The sequence below is a fragment of the Gymnodraco acuticeps genome, unplaced genomic scaffold (genome assembly GCF_902827175.1).
Source record: "Gymnodraco acuticeps unplaced genomic scaffold, fGymAcu1.1, whole genome shotgun sequence".
NCBI classification, from domain to species: domain Eukaryota; kingdom Metazoa; phylum Chordata; class Actinopteri; order Perciformes; family Bathydraconidae; genus Gymnodraco; species Gymnodraco acuticeps.
In genome coordinates, this window is record NW_022992189.1 from 160323 (window position 1) to 187588 (window position 27266).

At 39.8% G+C, this 27266-nt stretch overlaps 1 protein-coding gene across 1 annotated transcript in view; it reads right to left on the bottom strand.

Annotated features, from left to right (window-relative positions):
* Window positions 1-7215: 7215 nt before the first annotated feature.
* pepd (peptidase D) overlaps window positions 7216-27266 on the bottom strand; it is a 36762-nt gene continuing 16711 nt past the window's right edge. The window contains exons 6-15 of the mRNA XM_034205169.1: window positions 26011-26072; window positions 24262-24306; window positions 19157-19232; window positions 17974-18020; window positions 17122-17190; window positions 15535-15612; window positions 13920-14068; window positions 12619-12803; window positions 8194-8385; window positions 7216-7698 (exon numbers count right to left, since the gene is read on the bottom strand). Coding sequence (XP_034061060.1) covers window positions 7555-7698; window positions 8194-8385; window positions 12619-12803; window positions 13920-14068; window positions 15535-15612; window positions 17122-17190; window positions 17974-18020; window positions 19157-19232; window positions 24262-24306; window positions 26011-26072 — 1047 coding nt within the window. The 3' untranslated portion in view covers window positions 7216-7554. The remainder of the gene's footprint in view (window positions 7699-8193; window positions 8386-12618; window positions 12804-13919; window positions 14069-15534; window positions 15613-17121; window positions 17191-17973; window positions 18021-19156; window positions 19233-24261; window positions 24307-26010; window positions 26073-27266) is intronic.

Here is a 27266-nt window from a genome sequence, read left to right on the forward strand (position 1 = left end):
CCCCTCCTTTTTATTTTGTATCAACATTTTTTTTTTTTTTAAAGCTTCATACCCCAAATCAGCACTTTTGAAACAGGAAGTGAAATAGAGGGATATGAGGCATGGCTAGAATGGGTGATCTGTTTGGTATTTTGAGCAAAACACTTCATAGACATGTTTTTTATATATTTGTATATATCTGAGACCCATGCTATTGCCTAAATATAGCATGATAGGTGACCTTTAAAGGATAAATGTCAAGTAATAGAGTTTCTGTTTGTAAATGCTTTGTGTCTACTAGACTGTCATTCTTTATGCTACCACATGATGGAGCCAGAGTATTAACATTTCAAATGCTATACATAAAACATCAAAAACAATCAAAATCAAAAAAGGTATGGTACTCAGTCAGATCTTGTACTTGAATAAAAGTAGAAGTGTACTTGAGTAAAAGTAGAAGTACTCAGATATTGTACTTGAGTAAAAGTAGAAGTACTCAGACCTTGTACTTGAATAAAAGTAGAAGTAGGCCTACTCAGATATTGTACTTGAGTAAAAGTAGAAATACCAGAGTGTAGGAATACTCTGTTACAGTAAAAGTCCTGCATTCAAAATGTTCCTCAAGTAAAAGTAGAAAAGTATTATCATCAAAATATAGTTAAAGGTCCCATGTCATGCTTTTCCAGTTATTACCCGTCCCCTTGTGTGTTATGAAGGTTTTTATGCATGTAAACGGTGTGCAGAGTCAAAACCCTCAAAGTACACCCTGTAGCGAGTACAACTCTAACACTCTAACCTCCCCAAAACGACTCGTTGGAGATACGTCATTGTCCAACCTGATCTCACCAGAATGCGTGACTCCACCACGACTCCTTAACACCGCATTGCGTGGTGGACTCACGAACTTTGTTACATTTACGTGTCTGCACCACGCAAACAACCCCAATGTAAAGTGAATGAGGCTCTTTTGTCGTGGTGCATACACGCATTTCTACAACGTCCTGCAGTGAGCTTTTATTCTATAAAACGTTTTTAAAATCTACTTTATAGCTTGTAGAAACTCACGGGAGGCTTCTTTTATTTTATTTGTATTCATAATAATTTGTATTTTTCGTCAGAATGTATTATGGTGCATTAGTTACGATTTTTTGTTCTCAAAAAACAGTGCATTGTGTGTAATACAACTGTGATTTTTATTAAATTAGTTAGTTTTTAAGGAAGGCCAGAGCTTCAGCTGTGTCCAATAGATTGTTCCCTTTTAGTTAACGTTTTTTAAAAGAACATTATATTCCGATTTTATCCTGTCCCCTTTATTGTATTACGGAGAGCAATGTGAGCGTCCATTCCCATTGGATAACGGAGGGTTTTACACCCGGAAGTGAGTATTCTCCTTAATGTCGATTGATTTTACAGTGATATCTGCACTACTCATCAACTCAAAAACACCAGATTATCCTTGTTGATTACACAACATTGATTGGTTTAAATTGTGTACAATGCTTTTGTAATTGTCCCCTTCGGATCACATCACTCCTGTTCTGAAGTCTTTACACTGGCTTCCTGTGTGTCAAAGAATAGATTTCAAAATACTGCTGCTGGTTTATAAAGCACTGAATGGTTTAGGCCCAAAATACATTTCTGACCTCCTGCTAAATTATGAACCATCCAGATCTCTCAGGTCTTCAGGGACTGGTCAGCTTTCTGTCCCCAGAGTCAGAACTAAACATGGTAAAGCAGCGTTCAGTTATTATGCTCCAAATATCTGGAACAAACTCCCAGAAACCTGCAGGTCCGCTGCAACTCTGACTACTTTTAAATCCAGGCTGAAGACTTTTCTTTTTGTCGCTGCTTTTAATTGAACTATTCATATCTTAGACTGCACTGTAACTTTTATCCATGTATTTTTTCTTTTAATGTTTATTGTATTAGCTTTTCTTTTTAATGACTGATTTTAAATGCCATTTTCTTAATCTCTTTCATTTTTTGTAAAGCACTTTGAATTGCCTTGTGTTGAAAAGTGCTATATAAATAAACTTGCCTTGCCTTCGATTCGGAGAAACAAATATTTGTTCAGTTTAGGATGGCCGAAGACACTACACTACCCAGAATCCTCAGCTATTGTTCCGCGTTGCCTCAAGCTCTGTGATTGGTTGACCTCCAACTGCATTCCATATGAAAAAAACGTTTCGTAAAAGATAAATCATACTTTATTCAGCAGTGCTTGCTTTACTCTTTGAAAGTCATCACATGAATGCATTGTAATAAATGGGTTGGCTGCATTAAATATTACACATCTGTCGTAGTTCTTTATTTATCTACAGAGATCGGGCTCAAAATAGACCGGAAACTATTCTTTTACCGTTCTGTTTTAATTTCACAATAAAGTTAGTAGTAATAATTTGTTTTGATATTATTGTTTTTTATTAACTACTAGACCGCTGGGTCATGTTAAGACCATCTTTTCTGTGTTGCTGTGGGGTTTTTCCATCGCTTTTGTGTTACAAATATCAAAACAATAACAGAATATATCCGTCGTAAACTAAACCAGAAACAGCAGTATATTTTGTTAACACTGTAAACTTGACAGCTTTTTAACCCAAACCACCTACTGGTTAAAGCACGTTATTACACGTTTAGAGTAATATTGAAATCTTGAAAAGGGATGTCCAAAATAGCAATTATATACAGTTTTTAATTAACTATTTGTAGAGAATAACGAGTAATGTATATACTTTATAGGAATCTGCAGATACATATTTAGTCTTCTCAAGCACCAACAATCATTACATTACATTCCATTGCATTTAGCTGACGCTTTTATCCAAAGCGACCAACAAAATACAAGCTTGAAGAAAACAGAATCATATAAGTACATCAGGTTTCATAGAGCCAAAACATTTCAAGTGCTACTCAACTGGCTTTAGATAAGCCAGTCCTCCAATCAAATATCTCTCCTGATTGTTGGCACTTGACAATCACCTTCCCTGAATTTTACTCAGGTGTAACTAAAGTCTGCTTTAAGGGTTGTTTATATTTCACATCATTAATCAGAATCTGTAAAGTGACTAAAATAAATGTAGTGGAGTAAAAATACCAGGTTAACCTTAAAGAAAGCCCTCAGGATTATAAAAGCGTCCCATCACCCCAGCCACAAACTGTTCTGTCTGCTGCCATCTGGCACAACAGCCGCATTCTAGGAGAGGATGTGGCTGTTGTGGAGGACTACAAGTACCTGGGAGTGCACTTATGGGCTGAACTGGAGGATCAACACTGACGCTGTGTACAAGAAGGGATGAGCAGACTCTATTTTCTGAGGAAGCTGAGATCCTCACGTGTGCAGCAAGATGCTGGAGATCTCTGTTGTGGCCAGTGCACTCTACTTTGCTGCGGACTGCTGGGGGGGGGGGGGGGGGGGGGGGGGGGCAGCATCAGAGCCGGTGACACCAGCAGGATCAATAAACTGATCAGGAAAGCTGGGTCTGTCATCGGCATCAAGCTGGACCCCTTTGAAGCTGTGGTGGAGAGGAGGACACTGAACAGGCTGTTGTCCATCATGGATAACCCCACCCATCCTCTCCACCTGCAGCTGGACAGTCAATGGAGCTCCTTCTCCAACAGACTGCTGACAAGGACCGATACAGGAACACATTCCTGCCACTGCAATAACTCTGTAATAAATCACCTCTGGCTGGAAGAGAACTCTCTGCTCCATAGTTTCTCTTGTAATACAACCTCGCTGTACATTTTACACATATATAATCTGTTCAATATTTGATATTCCATATTCCATTGTCATATATTTTTGAATATGTATATTTGCATATATAATATCTACATGTATATTTTCTATTTCAACACGTATATTTTCTATTTTATTTTATTTCTATTCTAGTTTATTTATTTTATTGTAAAATGCCTTGTCTTTTATGCTGCTGCAACAAAAACAATTTCCCAAATTGGGATCAATAAAGTATTATTTTATCTTATCTTACATCCGGACTAAAACCACCAGACTCAGGGAGTTTCATCCCACAGGCCATAAGACTATTAAACACCTGAACTTTGAAATAACATCCTTAGCATTAATCTGGCTGCTACTCAGAAATAATTTGTCTAATATATCATGTTCCAATCACTTGTATAGAGACTCTTATTGCACTATTTCACTTTTTACTATTTTTCTTTTTGTATTGACTTGCACTATCTTTTCTGTGTATCTGTTTTATTGTGTTGCACTGTTGGAGGAGCCTGTGACCTAAAGGGGGGGGGGGGGGGGGGGTAGGAGACGTTCGATTCCTGTTTTGAATAGTGTGCCGTCGATGGGTTTCATTCGTTTCATTCCATTTCAAAATGCTGTTTGTCGCTCAGCGTAAACTTCGCGCACTGCCACTCCAACATCCAATCACAGAGCTTGAGGACATATCACGGGGTTTGTCAAGCAAAGCACATGGTGTAGTCCCAAACGATAGCTGAGGATTCTGGGTAGTGTAGTGTCTTCGGCCATCCTAAACTGAACACATATTGTTTCTCCGAATCGAAGGGGAAAATTACAAAAGCATTGTACACAATTTAAACCAATCAATGTTGTGTAATCAACAAGGATTATCTGGTGTTTTTGAGTTGATGAGTAGTGCAGATATCACTGTAAAATCAATCGACAGTAAAGAGAATACTTACTTCCGGGTGTAAAACCCTCCGTTATCCAATGGGAATGGACGCTCACATTGCTCTCCGTAATACAATAAAGGGGACAGGATCAAATCGGAATATAATGTTCTTTTAAAAAACGTTAACTAAAAGGGAACAATCTATTGGACACAGCTGAAGCTCTGGCCTTCCTTAAAAACTAACTAATTTAATAAAAATCACAGTTGTATTACACACAATGCACGGTTTTTTGAGAACAAAAATTCGTAAATAATGCACCATAATACATTCTGACGAAAAATACAAATTATTATGAATACAAATAAAATAAAAGAAGCCTCCTGTGAGTTACTACAAGCTATAAAGTAGATTTTAAAAACGTTGTATAGAATAAAAGCTCACTGCAGGACGTTGTAGAAATGCGTGTGTGCACCATGACAAAAGAGCCTCATTCACTTTACATTGGGGTTGTTTGCGTGGTGCAGACACGTAAATGTAACAAAGTTCGTGAGTCCACCACGCAATGCAGTGTTAAGGAGTCTTGGTGGAGTCACGCATTCTGGTGAGATCAGGTTGCATTGTCCATTGTTTACTTCCTGGGTATCGTGACGTAGGAATGGCCAGAAGCCGCGCCCAGAACTATGACGCGTTACGGTCACACACTGCTGATTTCTCCTCCCTGGCTGCAGGCTGATAACAGACAGTTGGGATCGCGGCGAAATTCTCTCTGCAGAGTCAGACCCATTCTCACAGCGTTTATCAACCTTTTTCTTACTCAATATCAAGCCACACTTATTGTTTTTACTTCGGCTGTGACTTTGTGTGTGCTCAGGGTGAGTTTGGCTGTATTTCGCTGTCGCTAAACAAGGAAACCACACCTCCACGGAGCTCAGCGCGATTCACAACGTCCCGACCAATCAGAGCACACTGTGCTCACAGGGAGGGTGGGGCTGGAGCTATTGGAGCTACAACGAGCGAAATTCAGTGAATACACATACTATACAGAGATGCTGTATGAGAAACCAATGTGAGTTTGGAAAATTGCACAATATAAATCTATTCTAGTAGACCTCAACAATGGAATTATGATCAGTGGAAATGGCCATGACCTTTAACGTAGCGACAGTAAAAGTGTCATTGTGCAGATTGGTCCATTTCAGAATAATATATATGATATGTTTTATAATGATTGATCATCAAGTGTTCTCAAAGCTGGTAAAGGTGCAGCTAGTTTGAATGACTTTGTATACTGCAGGGCAGCTTGTGAATTTACTCCAGGTGGAACTAAAGTATGATTTAACACTTGGTTATATTTCACATCATTCATCCACATCTGTAAACTAACTAAAGGTATTAAATAAATGTAGTGAGTAAAAGTACATAATGTAACTCTCAATTGTAGTGGAGTAGAAGTACAAAGTAGCATAACATTAAAATACTCAAGTAAAGTACAAGTATCTCAAAATTGTACTTAAGAAACTTGAGTAAATGTACTTTACACCACTGGTTCTATGTCATGACCAAACGAGTCCAAATCAATGCAGCATTACTAAACTGAACGAGTAAGATGCACCTCTTTTTATTTGTTTATTGATATTAATACACCTTCCTATAATATATAAATATCTTTTTGAAAAAACAGATTTCTTTATTGAAAACTATTGATTTGGTTCAATCACTTCCATTTCATGTGAGCATGTGAATCCAAATCAATGCAGCATTGAATCACTGACCTGGACGTGTCGGACATTGTCTATTTAAAATTGGATTTTATTTCACCTTCTACTTTTTATAAACATCTTTATATTTTTTGGAATAAAAACTATTGATTCTGTTCAAAAGCGTCCACGCTAATGCATCCTTTTCCATCACATCAAGTATAAGGTATTGTTGACACACTATAGAAATCATTATTATTTGTACACTTTACAGAATAACTCCTTCTGTCATTCTTTAATTAAGGACAATGGCGTCCAACCTATTTTAGGGGTTACAGTTCAAACCATATGTGTGTGTTAATAAGACAAGAGGACTTATCTAGTTCACAGACTGGTCAAATGTACTAATATCTCTCTAGGTCGTCCTCAGACGAGCCCTCCATCGTTGCTTCCAGTCATCCCGGTTCTCCAAACATCTGGCCAGTTCATTGGTACTTTGTGCTCCTGCGTCGTTCTTGAGTACGTCCACGTATGTTTGTGCGGGACGTCCTCGTGACCGATGCCCGTGCGTTGGTTCCCACAGCACCAATTTGCCGGCTGGCAGCTCTTGATGCCTTTGGCAATGTCCTGCTAGTCTCATTCTCCTGGCTGCAATTTTCTCGCTCACCCTTGGTATTCCCTCGTACAGGATGTTGTTGGTTACATGCACACTCTTGCTGATGTTAAGTACTGCTCGCAACATTCTGGTGTAGCATCCGTCAAGAGACTTTTGCAGGGTTGGCTTCAGGGTCCAGCATTCACTGCCATAGACTCTACCGTTGCATAAAAGAAGCTGAGTTTGATTAATATATATCAAATAAATGTAATTAAATACGGAAAAAAAACATACAAAATACCATCTTAATAAACAGAAATGCTCTTCTGCACACAGTTGCAAGTAAAATGTTTATTCAAATTGATTTCACGGCATTTTGTGAATGGGTACAAAGAGAGAAATATAAGAATAACCATATTACAAAATTAAGGCAGCACCGAAATGAACACTTTTAATGTATAAGGTGGAGTTTGTCCCTTTAGCTATTTCTGAAAGCTTATCAAAAAGATATTGCATACATTTCATTTTAATATTACAACATGCTTATTCTAAGGCTTAGTACAACATCTTGATTGTGTATCTGTTGCACACGTGAGTAATTACTTCATGTTAATTGAAGGATATGCTTGTGTTTTTCTGCAGTAAATCATGAATCTATTTATTTCGAGACTCCATTCAGACTTTCTGGCTGCTGACGACGGGGCTGAAGGTTTTTTCAGAGTCGGCCATGAACGCCTCGATCTCCTCCACGGTGCGAGGGACGCACGTCAACAGCTCGATGCCGTCAGCCGTCACCGCGATGTCGTCCTCGATGCGCACCTGAACACACCACGAAACAGAGGTCAGACACACAGAGAGGAGAAGGTCCCCTATTATACTGTTTTTCATCAATATATTAGAGGTCTCAGATATATACAGAACATGTCTCTGATTGGCTGAAACACCAAAAAGATCATTGCAGCATTACCCATAATCCCCTCTGTTTCAGCCCTGTTTCCAAAGTGCTGATTCTCTGTCTGTTACTTTAGATGAAAATAAGGAGCCCCTCCCCACGCCCCTCTGAGAGAGATTTGGTTAAAAAGAACTCAAAGGTACTCTAGGAGGAGATTCAGGTGATAAGGTGGGGGGGGGGGTTACCTTGGTTGCTGATTGGCTAATGGTTACACAAGCCAACACGTCTTTATGACATCATAAAGTGGCCAAAATCTGATCAGCTCATTATCAAACAGGTTTTTTTTTATATAAATGGATCAGGACACAAAGAGAGAGAATCTTTTTTCAACCACAATATAAATGTGTTTTCGGCGCACTGACCCCTCCGAAGCCCCTGAAGCGCTGCAGCACGGCGCCGTTGATGAAGCAGCTCTGTTTCGGGTTGCTTAGCGCCTGATCCAGCAGGTGGTTGATGAAGTAGATGCCCGGCTCCACCGTGAGGACCATCCTCTCCTGCACCAGGCGGCCCATCCGGAGACTCTTCAGCCCGGGCTCGTTCACACGCTCCGTCCCCTGGGAGAGTACAGGAATACACGTGAATATAATGATCTAACATCAGAGTAAACACATATCTTCTTCAGCATATACACCACTGTGTAATTTGGAACCACTAATTCATTTGTGAGAAAGACCAACATGGTAAAAAACACAAGCTGCAGATAGAAAAGTAGTAACATTTTATAACCATTGTTTTACGTCTAGGAAAGTGGAGGATAAACTGTCAATAACAAGGAACTGGGACTATTCAAGACATTGTGAACTGATATGTTCAGTTCTTTTGCAATAAATCACGTTAGCCTCTAAATGAGGACATACTCTGATCATGTCCAGGTTCATATCAGTATATAGTGTCTCTACTTTAAAGAGTCCTCTCCTGCTGATGTTCAGGTGTATATCAGTATGTAGTGTCTCTACTTTAAAGAGTCCTCTCCTGCTGATGTCCAGGTGTATATCAGTATGTAGTGTCTCTACTTTAAAGAGTCCTCTCCTGCTGATGTCCAGGTGTATATCAGTATGTAGTGTCTCTACTTTAAAGAGTCCTCTCCTGCTGATGTTCAGGTGTATATCAGTATGTAGTGTCTCTACTTTAAAGAGTCCTCTCCTGCTGATGTTCAGGTGTATATCAGTATGTAGTGTCTCTACTTTAAAGAGTTCTCTCCTGCTGATGTTCAGGTGTACATCAGTATGGAGTGTCTCTACTTTAAAGAGTCCTCTCCTGCTGATGTTCAGGTGTATATCAGTATGTAGTGTCTCTACTTTAAAGAGTCCTCTCCTGCTGATGTCCAGGTGTATATCAGTATGTAGTGTCTCTACTTTAAAGAGTCCTCTCCTGCTGATGTTCAGGTGTATATCAGTATGTAGTGTCTCTACTTTAAAGAGTCCTCTCCTGCTGATGTTCAGATGTATATTAGCATGTAGTGTCTCTACTTTAAAGAGTCCTCTCCTGCTGATGTTCAGGTGTATATCAGTATGTAGTGTCTCTACTTTAAAGAGTCCTCTCCTGCTGATGTTCAGGTGTATATCAGTATGTAGTGTCTCTACTTTAAAGAGTCCTCTCCTGCTGATGTCCAGGTGTATATCAGTATGTAGTGTCTCTACTTTAAAGAGTCCTCTCCTGCTGATGTCCAGGTGTATATCAGTATGTAGTGTCTCTACTTTAAAGAGTCCTCTCCTGCTGATGTTCAGGTGTATATCAGTATGCAGTGTCTCTACTTTAAAGAGTCCTCTCCTGCTGATGTTCAAGTGTATATCAGTATGTAGTGTCTCTACTTTAAAGAGTCCTCTCCTGCTGATGTTCAGGTGTATATCAGTATGTAGTGTCTCTACTTTAAAGAGTCCTCTCCTGCTGATGTTCAAGTGTATATCAGTATGTAGTGTCTCTACTTTAAAGAGTCCTCTCCTGCTGATGTTCAGGTGTATATCAGTATGTAGTGTCTCTACTTTAAAGAGTCCTCTCCTGCTGATGTTCAGGTGTATATCAGTATGTAGTGTCTCTACTTTAAAGAGTCCTCTCCTGCTGATGTTCAGGTGTATATCAGTATGCAGTGTCTCTACTTTAAAGAGTCCTCTCCTGCTGATGTTCAAGTGTATATCAGTATGTAGTGTCTCTACTTTAAAGAGTCCTCTCCTGCTGATGTTCAGGTGTATATCAGTATGTAGTGTCTCTACTTTAAAGAGTCCTCTCCTGCTGATGTTCAGGTGTATATCAGTATGTAGTGTCTCTACTTTAAAGAGTCCTCTCCTGCTGATGTTCAGGTGTATATCAGTATGCAGTGTCTCTACTTTAAAGAGTCCTCTCCTGCTGATGTTCAAGTGTATATCAGTATGTAGTGTCTCTACTTTAAAGAGTCCTCTCCTGCTGATGTTCAGGTGTATATCAGTATGTAGTGTCTCTACTTTAAAGAGTCCTCTCCTGCTGATGTTCAGGTGTATATCAGTATGTAGTGTCTCTACTTTAAAGAGTCCTCTCCTGCTGATGTTCAGGTGTATATCAGTATGTAGTGTCTCTACTTTAGAGAGTCCTCTCCTGCTGATGTTCAGGTGTATATCAGTATGTAGTGTCTCTACTTTAAAGAGTCCTCTCCTGCTGATGTTCAGGTTCATATCAGTATGTAGTGTCTCTACTTTAAAGAGTCCTCTCCTGCTGATGTTCAGGTGTATATCAGTATGTAGTGTCTCTACTTTAAAGAGTCCTCTCCTGCTGATGTTCAGGTGTATATCAGTATGTAGTGTCTCTACTTTAAAGAGTCCCCTCCTGCTGATGTTCAGGTGTATATCAGTATGTAGTGTCTCTACTTTAAAGAGTCCTCTCCTGCTGATGTTCAGGTGTATATCAGTATGCAGTGTCTCTACTTTAAAGAGTCCTCTCCTGCTGATGTTCAAGTGTATATCAGTATGTAGTGTCTCTACTTTAAAGAGTCCTCTCCTGCTGATGTTCAGGTGTATATCAGTATGTAGTGTCTCTACTTTAAAGAGTCCTCCTGCTGATGTTCAGGTGTATATCAGTATGTAGTGTCTCTACTTTAGAGAGTCCTCTCCTGCTGATGTTCAGGTGTATATCAGTATGTAGTGTCTCTACTTTAAAGAGTCCTCTCCTGCTGATGTTCAGGTTCATATCAGTATGTAGTGTCTCTACTTTAAAGAGTCCTCTCCTGCTGATGTTCAGGTGTATATCAGTATGTAGTGTCTCTACTTTAAAGAGTCCTCTCCTGCTGATGTTCAGGTGTATATCAGTATGTAGTGTCTCTACTTTAAAGAGTCCTCTCCTGCTGATGTTCAGGTGTATATCAGTATGTAGTGTCTCTACATGTCTCCATGCTTTAATGTTCAAAAAGCTCTTTATTGTTCTCGTACTGTCTGTGCTGCAGCACCTCTTTTCACCCTCTGTCTGAAACCAGAGCCCAGTCTGCTCTGATTGGTTAGCTGGCCGGCTCTGTTGTGATTAGTCCACCGATTAGAGATGTCCCGCCCCTTAGCCTATCACGTACAATATGTTGGAGCGCTAGCCAATAGAAGCACGAGTGTTACGTAGAAATGTCACTGTCTTCAGGAAGTACGTTGAAGAACTGATTCACCAAACATATTGAAAGGGTTTGTTCGGATTGCTTATAGTAGGGTTGTATGAGGTAGTTGTCACATGTCACAGTAGAGGCACAAAATACAAATAGGAACCTGAAAATGAGCATCATATTGATCTTTAAGACATCTCCTGGAGATCAGACTGAGACTAGCCAACAGTATATTTTGTCCACAGACTGACTGATCACTGTATTTACTGTATATTCAGCGCTGCCTGCCTCACACACTGACACTTCTCCTGGAGACCATGTGGGTTAACTGTCTTCTGCTGTCAGTTTGCAGAAGAGCAGCTGGACTGAATCTTCCACCACATCCTGAAACTGTCTGTGTTCAGAGTTCAGACAACATTTTAGTCCCCTCTCTCCCCCCTCTCTCTCCTGCCCTCTCCCTGAACCTGTTCGGCCTCTTTTTGTCTCACTTCTGCACCGGGGGTCTCTCTATTATTGATGACACATCAATAAAGCAGTGGGTTTCTTCTTCTGACTGGAGACTGTTGCAACAGTAAGGGTCTGTTGTGTTCAATTGCATTCAGTTTCATTCACTTTATCTACAAACAGTTAAAAACAATACAATTTACAAGACATAGAAGAGATCAAATGGGAAGCACCGATAATAATAGGAGGAGTAGTTTAAAACACGGCACCCTCAAATATTAAAAACTGCTGTGACATTTTAATTTGCTGTCTTCCTGTTTGGTTTACGGTCTCGCTCCTATACTTTTTTGGTCTTGTCTAAGTGTTACATATACCCACACAATCTCATACATTTAAGAAATGCAAGGTTTTAAATTTTTCAACACGTCTAAGCACGTCTGAATAATTATTATTATCCCTGTAATTTAAATAGGGTCCTTCAACCTGACTATAGGTTGATTCTCATACCTCAAATATATTACTTTTATGAGACGTAACAAGCACATATTTTATATTTTATTCCATTAAATGTAAATACTGCTTTACTTTATTTTACTATATATTTTTTTAATGTTATTATAGTGTTCTTAAAATAGTTCTGTGTTTTTTTAATTCTTGTTTTACTTTTATGTATGCACCACGACAGCAAGTCAAATTCCTCGTACGTGTCAACCTACCTGTTAATAAATAAATTCTGATTCTGAAACACATCCATCACTTAAAAAACACCAACTCAGAATTAAAGTCTGCTCACCTCAGGGTACCCCCCCACATCGTGCACGTCGATGCCCAGCAGGTGTCCCAGGCCGTGGGGCATGAAGACGGACCCCAGGTGGACCTCCATCATGGCGTCCACGCTGCCGCTCAGCAGCCCCAGACGCAGCAGCTCCTCCAGGTGGACGCGGTCCGCCAGGCGGTGCATCTCGGTCCACTTCACTCCTGCAGCACAAACACAACGTTAGTGAAGAACAGAGGAGTCCAAGACCCGAACTCTAACACTCTCAGAATGTAGGCATAAGGCCAGGTTTACATTTGATTAGCACGTGGGCTTTGCACAGAGATATGAAGAGGTATTTGTTTGCAAATATATTGTTGGGAAATATCTTGAAAATAAATATCAGTGTTTACCAATTAATGTTATTGTCTAATGTATGTCTTATGTTTGGCATTTGTGTTGAGTGTAGGGTTTGATGTGTACACTAAACCAAACTTAACTTAAATAGACTAAACTCAACTCAACCAAACTAAAGTTGCCCATTTAATGCTTTAAAGGTCACCTATCATGCTAGTTTAGGCAATAGCATAGGTCTCAGATGTATACAAATATATAAAGAACATGTCTATGAAGTGTTTTGCTCAAAATACCAAACAGATCACCCATTCTAGCCACGCCTCATATCCCTCTATTTCACTTCCTGTTTCAAAAGTGCTGATTTGGGGTATAAAGCTTTAAAATGTATACAAAATGTAAAAGGAGGGGTCTGAGCTCATGCGGGACCCGGCAGCTACTGTCTAAACTAAATGCTGCCGTGATGAAACGCCATATCATGGATTATCAAGGATTCTCTCTGAAACAGTCTGGAGCTCAAAGGCTTTCTCTCTTGCCGGTTATACCACAAGGTGAGTTCCTTTTTACTTCCTGCTTCTTCACACACATGCTCTCCAGTACAGGTTAGCTCTGAGTGTTAGCGATGCTAATGTAAACACCAACCATATTACGTCCAAAACAGTCGGGCATTGTTTCTGATAGTGTTGTGGGTCTGCTTTGCCGATATTACGTCATATCGGACGCAAATCAGCTCCGTTGTAGCCCCGTTTTAGAGATTTGGGTACGGAGGAAAAGAGAGAGGGTTTTATTTTCTGACGCTGCGTGAGTTCCCCGACACACCGGGGACACATAGTTATGCATAAAAGACATCAAAAAGTACATTTTGCATGATAGGTCCCCTTTAATAGAAAAAGCAGTGAACTGGTCATATGTTCCCCATTTGTCGTCCCCTACGTCAGTGAAGTGTTCTCCACAGTTAATCTCCGTAGTGACTGAGAGATGCTGACCTGGTTTGATGGCGGCCATGACGGCTCTGGAGGATTTGAGCACGGCTTCGTAGACGTCCCTCTGGTCCGAGGTGAACCTGCCGTTAGCCGGGAAGGAGCAGGTGATGTCCGAGGAGTAGCAGTAGTACTCTCCGCCCATATCAAACAGGCTGTGGGCGACAACACATCAGAGTTATTCATAAACACTTATGCATAGACTCATTGACTCTATGCATAACATTAATGCACACAATATCTGTTTTATTTTTGTATTACTGCCGGATTTTATTCCATTCTGTTTTTATGTAAATATTGTTATATTTCACTATATTTTTTATTATTTGTAATATTTTTTAATGTTACTATAGTTTTCTAAAAATAGTTCTCTATCTGTGTTTTTACATTTTTGTTTTACTTTTATGTATGCACGATGACATCAAGTCAAATTCCTCGTACGTGTCAACCTACCTGGTAATAAACCTGTTTCTGATCACATCTGTAATATATCAGTACAAATATAGTAAAATATTTGGTAACACTGTACATTTAGGTACACATATTCACCATCAACTAGCTTTTCAGTAACATGCAGACGAGCAGTATATTGGCTCTTTATTAGGCATTATAAACCCTTATTAATGCCTTATTCTACATGACCATATTCTACAACAGGGTGTCCGCGGGGTCTTAAAAAGTATTAAAAGTTGATAAATCAATTTAGCGAAAATTAAGGCTATTAAAAAGTATTAAAGGGCATTTTCCAAGGCATTACATTTTGTAGCTTGTTTTCAATAAGTATATAAATGGTCCAAAGAGGTTGTATTCTACCGTCTGCCTGAATGTAATCATGGCCTAGGTGTGTAGTGTGATTCTGTGTAGTTTATTTATGGCATCCCGTTGGGTTTGACGTCATCTGAACAGGACATCGCACGCTCACTGCTTGATAGCGCGAAGGTCCGTTTACGCCGGTTGTTAAACAACATCGTTATGGGGAAATGCAAGTCTGCGTCCAAATGGTTGGAAGATAAGGAGGAAGGACAATCAATACTGTGTATAGTCAATGTGAGGTAAAGTGTGTCGCCAAGGTAACCGGATAGAACTCCAAGTGGCGATGAGGTCTTAAAATGTGTGGAAAGGGTCTTAAAAAAGGTCTTAAAAGGATTTACATGTGACTTCAGGATTCCTGCATATACCCGCTACAAGTACTAGGCCATTAGTTAAGAGTTTATCCTCAATAACCCTCTAATTAGTGCTTATTTATTGCAAATAAGGAAGTTGTTGTACATGAGTTTTGGTCTTAATATGCTCTGCTCAATATGGGCCTAATAAGGCAGTAGTACCACAAGAATAGTCATTCTCCCATAATAACACCTAACACATATCTATTCTTATGTAACAAGACATGAAACTACAAGTGTTAATTGTGTCAAAATAACTTAAAATGTAGTATTTTCTAACTCAGAATATGTTTACTAATAAGCTAGTAGTTTGGCTCTAATATGCATGTTAATTAACAACTAGTTGATGGTGAATAGGTGTACCCTCATCTAAAGTGTTACCAAATATTTGTGAATTACGAGCGAGTTCAAGAAAGTTATTGCATCTGAAAAATACAGTGCTGAAAGTTGCTGCTCACCACATGTCTCCATCCACGATAGTCTTTTCATTGGGAGCTCCCGCGTGGCCGTAGTGCAGGATGGACGAGTTGTTGCCCCTGTTGATAAGAAATATCACAATAAGGGAAGTAAAAACACGTATGAAAAGTACAAGGTGTCATTATTTTAGATGCAACTCATATAAAGTTACCTGAAAACTCATTTAAATGTAATATTATTTTGCAATTAGAGGTGACACAATATACCGGTATTGATTTAGGTAATATTACTAATACAATATGATATTGTGTGAATAACCGAGCGCCTCTTAAATCATTTTATTTTGTAAAGTGATGGTTAAAAACTCTTTGTCTACTCTCCTTCAACCAAGTTAATGTGTTATTCATTTGCCAAAAAGAGATAAAACGCACATTTAAGATGAATTGTTTTCTTTAATTTGTTTTTAGATAACGTTATCAGGAAATTCGACATTGTGACAGCCTTATTGCAGAGCAGAAATAAAGTATTAACAACCTTTACAAGTTCATCGGTTTGATTTTACCTTTAAAAAAAACACAGTGACCTTTTAAGAATAACTGGGACTATCGGATATTTATTTCTCAGCTCTTCATTTGGAAAATATCTTTCATTAACGAACTACTGATCCCCAGGAAGTGCTCATTAGCACTAAAGGCCTTTAGCACTAAAGGCCAAAGCCTAACGATGAGCTCCAAATTCTTCATCTGTCATGTCGCTGCTAGGCGACCGTTACCATGCAACAGACAGGAAGTGGATGGTATGTTTCAGCAGGCTTTGACCAATCAGACACTTACTTTTCTGCTATCTTTGATGAGAGATAAAATTACAAATTATTGGTTTTGACTAAACTAGTTTGACTGAAATGTTCAATATAATCTGATGGCTAAAAAACACTAAATGTCAACAGTTTTCATTGACAAAAAGTAGACTAAAATAATTAGTTTTCTTTGACTAAAATAAGACTAAAATGCTTTTAGTTGACAAAAACTTGACTAAATAAAAACAGGATGAAGGTGACTAAATATGACAGGGTTCATAGTCATAGTCATACAGTTTTTTTCCATGACTTTTACCTAATTTTCCATGACCAAAAAAATTACTCTTTCTCAGCGGTACCACTGAAAATGGTTTATTTTAACATGGAACAGGAAAATAAGGTCTGCATATGAACCATGTTGTGCCTATCTAAAACAAATCCAATAGGCTTACTAGCTTCCACACGCTAAAGCAACTCAAATCTCTCACCAGCAAAATACCTCGTTGTTTCATTACTATACGATACAGTATGTATTATCATTATAGTATTACTATTTCGGCGATTAGATAATATATCAATTATATTTGATGCAACTTTAGTTACATTTCCATGACTTTTCCAAAACCTTGGGAAAAATATTGTTTTCCATAACTTTTCCAGGGCCTGGAATTTGCATTTTGAATTTCCATGACTTTTCCAGGTTTTCAATGACCGTAAGAACCCTGTAAAAAGGACATTTGACACAGGACTACATAAAAACATAGCTGGAGACGCATCATTTCAGGCTGAATTAGAAACTAAAACAGGTTAAATGAAAGTGACATTTCCTTACGTTCCACAGATGCAGGTGTACGAGGTGTGACGCATCCCTCCCTTGGTGTAGCAGTAGTGCTGGAACAAGCTGCAAAGCATAAAGAAGTCCATTTTATTAAAAAATAAATGATTTCAGCACAAAAAAAAAGTTGAACGACTTTTCATTTTTAAGACATTTAAAAGATCAATTCAACCCATTTTAAAACCAAGGCCGTATGTTTTACACTAATGAGTTAAATGCCTTGTAACCTATGAGGATATATTGCATTTAATACATTTTATTTGTATAGCACACTTTAAAAACAACGTCATTTCAAGATGCTTCACAATTCGATGAGAAACAAAGTTATCTAAGAACATATTTAATAAAAACATTTGAAAAAAACATACAAAACAAAGGAGCTGAGTTTTAAAAAAATGATTAAGATATAAGAATCTCTGCTTTAAAAGCTTCAGTCAGCAGCAGTGTGAGGTGTGTGTCTGTGTTGAAATGTGTGTTTCAGGAATTGTCAGTTTCACTGTGACACAGGACACAACTAAGTTCTGTGTTTCTAGATGTAACTTGATTATACCCTTAGTTAGTATACCCTACTGCCCGAATAAGTTATCTGTATTTTACCAGCTTTTTTTATACTACATGTTAGAATACGACATATTTAGGGATGCAACTGAAAAAAAGTCACATTACTTTTGATAGTAAAGGGCTGATTAAATCCCGACATATACTTTAGATATTAAAGCGTAGACTGTGGCTCAGTGGCTAGAGTGCTGGACTTCGAATCAGGGGGTAGCTAGTTCGAGTCCCACTGCAGTCTGCATGTCGTTGTGTCCCCATCGCTGTATCTCTTCTTGGACCAAATGCACCTCTTACCTCTCCATCTCATATTCCTTCATTCCAGGTTTCACATGCTTCATGATCTGCAGGTGAAAGTCAGAGTACATGTGAATCAGAATAAATATGTTACTGACTCTGGAAATTCATCTCAAAGTTGACCTTATGTACAAAGACAGACTGACTGGTGATTCAAACCTTAGAGCTCCTGACTGGCACGTAACACATTGAAAGGTAGAGGAAGAAGGCTTTGCTTCACAACTCGCTTAACAAATTAGGAGCATTCATTTTAAAATGTTCCTTCATTTGCTCCGTGTACATTATAGGTGTCAATATTTACCGATATGGATGAAAAATGTTGATTCTGCAATAACGAAACTGAAATGTACTCTTTTTCTTAGTTTTCTTCATATTCCTAATGTTTCTTTTAGTCTGCTATTCGTCTTATATTATGTTAAAATCTGACTTTGTACCATTTATTTTTATAATTCGTATTACAAATGAACACATGCAACACTTTAATATCCATCGTTATTGATTACTAGCAGTTCCGTTTGTATGCAAAAAAGCCATTTTAAGTATGTAAAAAACATGTTTCTAGTGAGCTCTTTCTCCTCCGTCTCATTTTCAACATGAGCTGAACAAAGTGTGGATTATTGCCTCAAGCAGAGTCTGCAGGATTTACTCAAAGCAGATATAAAGAGTTCAAAGGTCAGAGAGAGAGAATTGATAAACATTTTCTGTTCCTACTTCGACCCGACGGGGAACACTGGACCTGCAAATCTGCCGTAAAACGGGTCTTTTGGCAGAAACGTGACCAAACACACCTCAAAAAACACCTAATGGTCTCTCAGGAGAAACACTTTTCTCCGAGTGACTTCAGAGGACAGATAACACTCAGAGTTTAACGGCTCCGTCCCCCCCGAAGAAGTTATTCATGGTGTTAGAGGTAAATGCTCTGCCGTGGTAAAATATGGCTTTAATGTTGCAGCTTATTGGTCAAAGGCTATCTCGTGCAGCTGCCGGCCTCCGAGAAGTTAGAATCGATAACATTTGAAAGTGTTTATAGCCTTAAAGGGGCTGACATCTTGATTTATTTGGGCGAGTGGTGAACTCAATAAGCCTTTCAACACTCTGGCCGTTTAATTTCATGCTCTGGACGTTTCTTTTTCTTTCTTTTCAGATTCAAACATTTCGATTTGAGCACCCTCGTCTATCTTACCATTTTATGGGCTTCGCTGGAGATCTTGTTGGTGTATCGCAGCACCTCCAGCTCCATGTCAGTCTTAGTGAGACGGCTGAGGACGGAAACAGGAAGTGAGAGAGAGGCTCTTTCATTCTGACCTGTAGACCACCAACACACACTCACAGCATTCAACTGTTACATGGCACCGAAGCAGTGGTTCCCTGATGTTTTCTGCAGAGCCCTCCTTTTGTAAATTAAACCTTTTCTCAGCAGTCTACAGCTTTAAGTGCAACGTAATCGTGCTGTATCATATCCCATCGAATCGTATTAGATAGATAGATAGATAGACGGACGGACAGAGAGACAGATAGATAGATGGACGGACAGAGAGACAGATAGATAGATGGACGGACAGAGAGATAGATAGATAGACGGACAGAGAGACAGATAGATAGATGGACGGACAGAGAGATAGATAGATAGACGGATGGACAGAGAGACAGATAGATAGACGGACGGACAGAGAGACAGAAGAATAGACGGACGGACAGAGAGACAGATAGATAGACCAGATCAGATAGAGAGGACAGGAGAGACAGATAGATAGACGGACGGACAGAGAGACAGATAGATAGACGGACGGACAGAGAGACAGATAGATAGACGGACGGACAGAGAGACAGAGACAGATAGATAGACGGACGGACAGAGAGACAGATAGATAGACGGACGGACAGAGAGACAGATAGATAGACGGCATGGACAGGAGAGACAGATAGATAGACGGACGGACAGAGAGACAGATAGATAGACGGACGGACAGAGAGACCTAGATAGATAGACGGACGGACAGAGAGGACAGATAGATAGAACGGACGGACAGAGAGACAGATAGATAGACGGACGGACAGAGAGACAGATAGATAGGACGGACGGACAGAGAGACAGATTAGATAGACGGACGGACAGAGAGACAGATAGATAGACGGACGGACAGAGAGACAGATAGATAGACGGACGGACAGAGAGACAGATAGATAGACGGCGGACAGAAGAGACAGATAGATAGACGGACGGACAGCAGAGACAGATAGATAGAGGACGGCACGGACAGAGAGACAGATAGATAGACGGGAACGGACAGAGAGACAGATTAGATAGACGGAACGGACGAGAGAGACAGATAGATAGACGGACGGGACAGAGAGACAGATAGATAGACGGACGGACAGAGAGACAGATAGATAGACGGACGGACAGAGAGACAGATAGATAGACGGATGGACAGAGAGACCGATAGATAGACTGGACGGACAGAGAGGACAGATAGATAGACAGACGGACAGAGAGAGAGAGACCAGATAGATAGACCGGACGGACCAGAGAGACAGATAGATAGGGACGGAAAGGACAGAGAGCAATAGATAGACGGACGGAACAGAGAGACAGATAGATAAGACGGATGGACAGAGAGACAGATAGATAGACGGACGGATCAGAGAGACAAGATAGATAGACGGACGGACAGCAGAGAGACAGATAGATAGACGGACGGACAGTGAGCCCAGATAGATAGACGGACGGACAGAGAGACAGATAGATAGACGGACGGACAGAGAGATAGATAGACGGACGGACAGAGAGACAGATAGATAGACAGACGGACAGAGAGACAGATAAGAGACGGACGGACAGAGAGATAGATAGACGGACGGACAGAGAGATAGATAGATAGACGGAGGACAGAGAGACGATAGATAGACGGATAGGACAGAGAGACAGATAGATAGACGGACGGACAGAGAGACAGATAGATAGACGGACGGACAGAGAGGACAGATAGATAGACGGACGGACAGAGAGACGATAGATAGACGGACGGACAGGAGAGACAGATAGATAGACGGACGGACAGAGAGACAGATAGATAGACGGACGGACAGAGAGACAGATAGATAGACGGACGGACAGAGAGATAGATAGACGGACGGACAGAGAGACAGATAGATAGACGGACGGACAGAGAGACAGATAGATAGACGGATGGACAGAGAGACAGATAGATAGACGGACGGACAGAGAGACAGATAGATAGACGGACGGACAGAGAGACAGATAGATAGACGGACGGACAGAGAGACAGATAGATAGACGGACGGACAGAGAGACAGATAGATAGACGGACGGACAGAGAGACAGATAGATAGACGGATGGACAGAGAGACAGATAGATAGACGGATGGACAGAGAGACAGATAGATAGACAGACGGACAGAGAGACAGATAGATAGACGGATGGACAGAGAGACAGATAGATAGACGGATGGACAGAGAGACAGATAGATAGACGGACGGACAGAGAGACAGATAGATAGACGGATGGACAGAGAGACAGATAGATAGACGGACGGACAGAGAGACAGATAGATAGACGGACGGACAGAGAGACAGATAGATAGACGGACGGACAGAGAGACAGATAGATAGACGGACGGACAGAGAGACAGATAGATAGACGGACGGACAGAGAGACAGATAGATAGACGGACGGACAGAGAGACAGATAGATAGACGGACGGACAAAGAGACAGATAGATTAAGACACTAGAAATAAACAATCCAGAATATTTCTGAAGTAGAAATAAAATGTGGAAATATACATGTGGAAATACATATTACTCATATCGCACTGTATTATAGCTTACCGTAACTTATTATATCGTACTGTATTGTATTGCACTGTATCGCATTGTATCGTACTTTAAAGTACCGTATAATATCTTACCGTAACGTATTATATTGTAATGCACTGTATCGTACTGTACTTTATCTTACCTGATCATATCTGACCGTAACGTATTATATCGTATTGTACTGTACTGTATCAAACTGTATCGTACTGTATTGTACCGTGTCCTATCCTATCGTAATATATTGTACTGTATCATAAAGTATCAAACTGTATCGTACTTTATCCTATCGTATCGGTGTATTGTATTGCATCATGCTGAATTGTATTGAACTGTATCATATCTGACTGTATTGTACTTAATCGTACTGTATTGTAACATATTGCTTTGTATCGTATTGTATCGTATCATAAATGTATCAATAAATTATATTATAAAACAAATAATTTGTCATGTTTGTAGATCTCATTGTATGTGTTTATTAAAGCAGTAGTTTGATACAGGAGTGTATTAAGGGAGTTTACCAATAATATAAGTGAATAAATAACACAAGGAGGTGGTAACCAAAGCAACACTAATGGAAGTTTAAAAAAGCCCATTATAAGGAGAGCCATGTGGGCCGAGAGGTTCAAGGGAGGTGTGACTGAAAAGCATTCCTTCTTATTTCACCAAATGCCAATTCATCTGGAGGGTGCAAACTCTAATGCCGAGGACACGGAGAGAGGCACGGAGTCCATTACATCTGTTCAGACTCTCTCTCTGCGAGGATACAAACACAAGACAGAGAAGAAAAGCCCCGTTTCTGATGCAGACACACAATCACCTGACCGTACCGCTGAAATTACCCAGAGTTCATGAGTAACAAGTGTTTGGGTGGTTAAAGGAGAGCTGAGAGTTGCACACATATTTTGGAAATGCCAATTAAGTTCTGGGAATCGGTACACAAGGTTTTGCAAAAGATACTTAGATATGAGGTTCCTATGCACTACAGCAGGGGTGTCCAAACTACGGCCCACGGACCATTGTGAATCGGCCCTCAGCAAATTCAAAAAGTATAATGACTAGGAAGTATAATAAACTTCTGCTGCTCTTATATTGTACTTCTTAAATATATATGTTCAAAGATATTACACAGTAGTATGCATGTGTTAATAAGCCCAATTGTCAAATAAATTCAGTCAATTAAAGTTGAAAACATGTTCTAACAAATCTAAGTTGATAAGAAAAAAGCCCAATGACTTATTTACATAACGAGCTTGAAATACACCCTTCATATTTCCTCTTATTAGCAGCAATCTGAAGCTTCTGTTTTAAGGAATGAGCTGCTAACAAAGTAAATGAAACCCCATGGAGAGCTGTGATGCTGTTTTTCTCACAGTATTTTCAAGTCTCAAGAATAATTTACCCATTGGATTGATTTTTCCAACTTATAACTGAACTTAAGAGGCGATATACCTCTTCGAATATTTTTCTATATGTGGCCCTCGTGAAAGAAGCTTGGACTACATGGCACTCTATCTGGGCAATTTTACAGAGGAAAATGTTCACTACATAGATAGATATCTTGTAAAAATAACGTTGATAGCTGGCAAGAAAGCTATAACTAGGAAATGGTGCAAGGTGGAGCCTCCTACTGTGGAACAGTGGATAGAGATCGTGGAGGAAATTCATATAATCTAAAAACTGACATATTGACTGAGACTGCAAGAAACACAATATGAAGAGGAATGGTCAATGTTTAAGATTCAAACCAGCGACCAGGAATACTGACTGATTGAGCAAGAGGAACTGTTCTGAGAAATATGACTCCCAACTGCATTTCTATTTTCTGTTTGTATTTCATATTATCTCTGTATTTGCATTGTGATGGCCCCATAGTGTGTGTGTGTGTGTGTGTGTGTGTGTGTGTGTGTGTGTGTGTGTGTGTGTGTGTGTGTGTGTGTGTGTGTGTGTGTGTGCGTGTGTGTGTGTGTGTGTGTGTGTGTGTGTGTGTGTGTGTGTGTGTTGCAGGTCCTGTGATGGAGGTGGAGCTGAGGAGGCCAATCAGCTTAACTGGGGACACCTGGCCGGCGCCCCAGGCTCTACTTAAGCCCAGCTGCCCGGAGTCACGGGGGCATCGCGACTCTCTCGGGGACCGACGAGGGAAACTCTCGCCGGGATCCCTTCCCCTCGCCCAGCCTCTCATTTTACGTTCAGAGATTGTTCGCAGAACCCAGTTGCCACAATAAATGTGCCGTTACTTTTTCGGAAACCCTTGTACGTCTCCATCTGTTTTCGTTGTGGCCTGCGAGCCGGTCGTAACAGTATCTATAGCTGTGTTGCATTGTTTATTTAGTTTGGGTTGTTCTGTACGTGCACAGCTGTTGTTGTAATGTTTTTATATAATACAAATTAAAGTGAGAACAAAAGGACTCTCTGAAGATGATTATAAAACATATTTTAATTACTCACCATTCCACAATGACCGGGTGCAACAGAGTGTTGTTCACTTGGAAGCTGATGGAAAAAACAAGAGGAAATTAATATTTATTTTTATTTCATTTTACTCAATTTTATTTGTTTTTGTACATGTTATTATATTCCTGTAATTGTATTTATCTTTCAGCTCTGTCATTCATGTTTGTTGATGTGTAAATCTGAGATAAATGTGCTTGGTGAGATATGGCTTTAGAAATAATTGATGAGTTGAGTTAAGTAAGAAGTATTTATTTGAACAATGCACACACACAAGCTCTGAACATATATGGGGCGAGGCCTGCGAGCTAGTTCAGGCAGTCAACTCGAGCACTTGCTGCCTTCATACATAACGCCCCTTGCCACTCTACAACCAACCAACCAGAGTCTCCTTAATATGCCGCTCTATTGAACCTGCCAGATCTCTCTCCATGCATTGCTGCAGCTACTCTACGTCGCTGCTCGCCTGCCCCACCACCACCCCAGCTTCCACCTGTAGGCTCGGGGGGTTAGTTATTTAATCATCGCTCATCGTGCTATGTATATCTGTGGAGTGATGAGGCCCGAGCCTAGACGCCAAACTCAACTATATGCTGCTTCTAAGAAACGTGAGTTGTCTGAAATGATGGTTACATCTGTGAATCAAGGCTGAGTTGACGTTCTCAAAGGTCTTGTTTCTTCCACTTGAAGAAGCTGGAAGCACAGATTTAAACATTCTCTCCTTCTTAAAAACCAAGACAAATAACTTTTGATGGATTTTCTGGGTTTGATCTGCTGTAGAGTTCATTTCCCCAGCTGTTTTATTTTATTGAGACTTTATTTAAACTCCTTTCTCATAATGTCCTTGTTAGTTTTTACCACATTTAATTAACCTATGGCTGCGTTCATGTTCCTGCTGCTGTGTTTCATGTTGCTGCTGCTCGCCTGCCCCCCCCACCACCCCAGCTTTCTGTAGGCTCGGGGGATAGTTATCTAATCATCGCTCATCGTGCTATGTATATCTGTGGAGTGATGAGGCCCGAGCCTAGACGCCAAACTCAACTATATGCTGCTTCTAGGAAACACGTGAGTTGTCTGACTGAAATATAATAAGTGGCAGGGGAGCATTACAGAGTTAATTAGTAACACTAGATAAGGACACAAGCATGCATACAGTCTTGCATCAGCACATGGTATACCACACATTATACATTGACTTTTTTATATTGTTATGTTACCTTTCTCTACCTCTATATTAGACGCCCTCACTTCCTATTTGTCAGAACTCATGCATTCAAAACATCCCCACACTTCACTAATATACGTATAATTATTTAATATCATCTTTAGTTAAGTTAATTAATAGCCGGTTGCTTATCTTGTATGTACACTACTCGCCTCCTCACCCTCACCATCACCTCTAAGATATTTATACACTTGCAAATTGAATGCAATGTAAAGTAATGCATGTTAATGATATACTTGCTTTGAAATAAGTATACTTTTCAAAGCGAAAACAGTGTCATGGACGAAGTGAAAACTAAAAGAAGGAAACAAACCAGAGCAAATAAAAACGGGTCATTAACTGATAACTAACAAGCAAGAGCAAAACTGTTTGCTTAGTTAAATTATATTTAGAATTAGGTTAAATCAGCATTAATCAGTATGCATGAGCTTGCTGTATCCTTGGTTATAAAAGAAAACAACAACAACCTCCCAAAACAAAGACTCATTATGTAAATACAAAGTGGTGCCAATTAAACTTACCCACTGATTCCTTCAAACGAGGCTTCACGGCAGATGCTGCCGCTGTCGGTGTTCTGACCTCGCTGCGTGGAAACAATAACACAAACAAGTGAGGATTCAAATATAAATACAACATATTCAACTGGTTTATATATATTTATATATATATATCTGTTCCAGAGGTTTTCAAAGAGTGAGAATGCAAAATTGATGATGTTGAGTGAGATGGCAGTTATCAGGAAGAGAGGTAAAATCTAACTGGAGCTTTTAACTAAGTGCCATCCCAAAAGTAAAATACTCCCACAGCATATCTGAACAATTTAACATGTGATCAGTCATATGATATTTAAAGAGTCCTCTCCTGCTGATGTTCAGGTTCATATCAGTATCTAGTGTCTCTACTTTAAAGAGTCCTCTCCTGCTGATGTTCAGGTGTATATCAGTATGTAGTGTCTCTACTTTAAAGAGTCCTCTCCTGCTGATTTTCAGGTTCATATCAGTATCTAGTGTCTCTACTTTAAAGAGTCCTCTCCTGCTGATGTTCAGGTGTATATCAGTATGTAGTGTCTCTACTTTAAAGAGTCCTCTCCTGCTGATGTTCAGGTGTATATCAGTATGTAGTGTCTCTACTTTAAAGAGTCCTCTCCTGCTGATTTTCAGGTTCATATCAGTATCTAGTGTCTCTACTTTAAAGAGTCCTCTCCTGCTGATGTTCAGGTGTATATCAGTATGTAGTGTCTCTACTTTAAAGAGTCCTCTCCTGCTGATGTTCAGGTGTATATCAGTATGTAGTGTCTCTACTTTAAAGAGTCCTCTCCTGCTGATGTTCAGGTGTATATCAGTATGTAGTGTCTCTACTTTAAAGAGTCCTCTCCTGCTGATGTTCAGGTGTATATCAGTATGTAGTGTCTCTACTTTAAAGAGTCCTCTCCTGCTGATGTTCAGGTGTATATCAGTATGTAGTGTCTCTACTTTAAAGAGTCCTCTCCTGCTAATGTTCAGGTGTATATCAGTATGTAGCGTCTCTACTTTAAAGAGTCCTCTCCTGCTGATGTTCAGGTGTATATCAGTATGTAGTGTCTCTACTTTAAAGAGTCCTCTCCTGCTGATGTTCAGGTGTATATCAGTATGTAGTGTCTCTACTTTAAAGAGTCCTCTCCTGCTGATGTTCAGGTGTATATCAGTATGTAGTGTCTCTACTTTAAAGAGTCCTCTCTTGCTGATGTTCAGGTGTATATCAGTATGTAGTGTCTCTACTTTAAAGAGTCCTCTCCTGC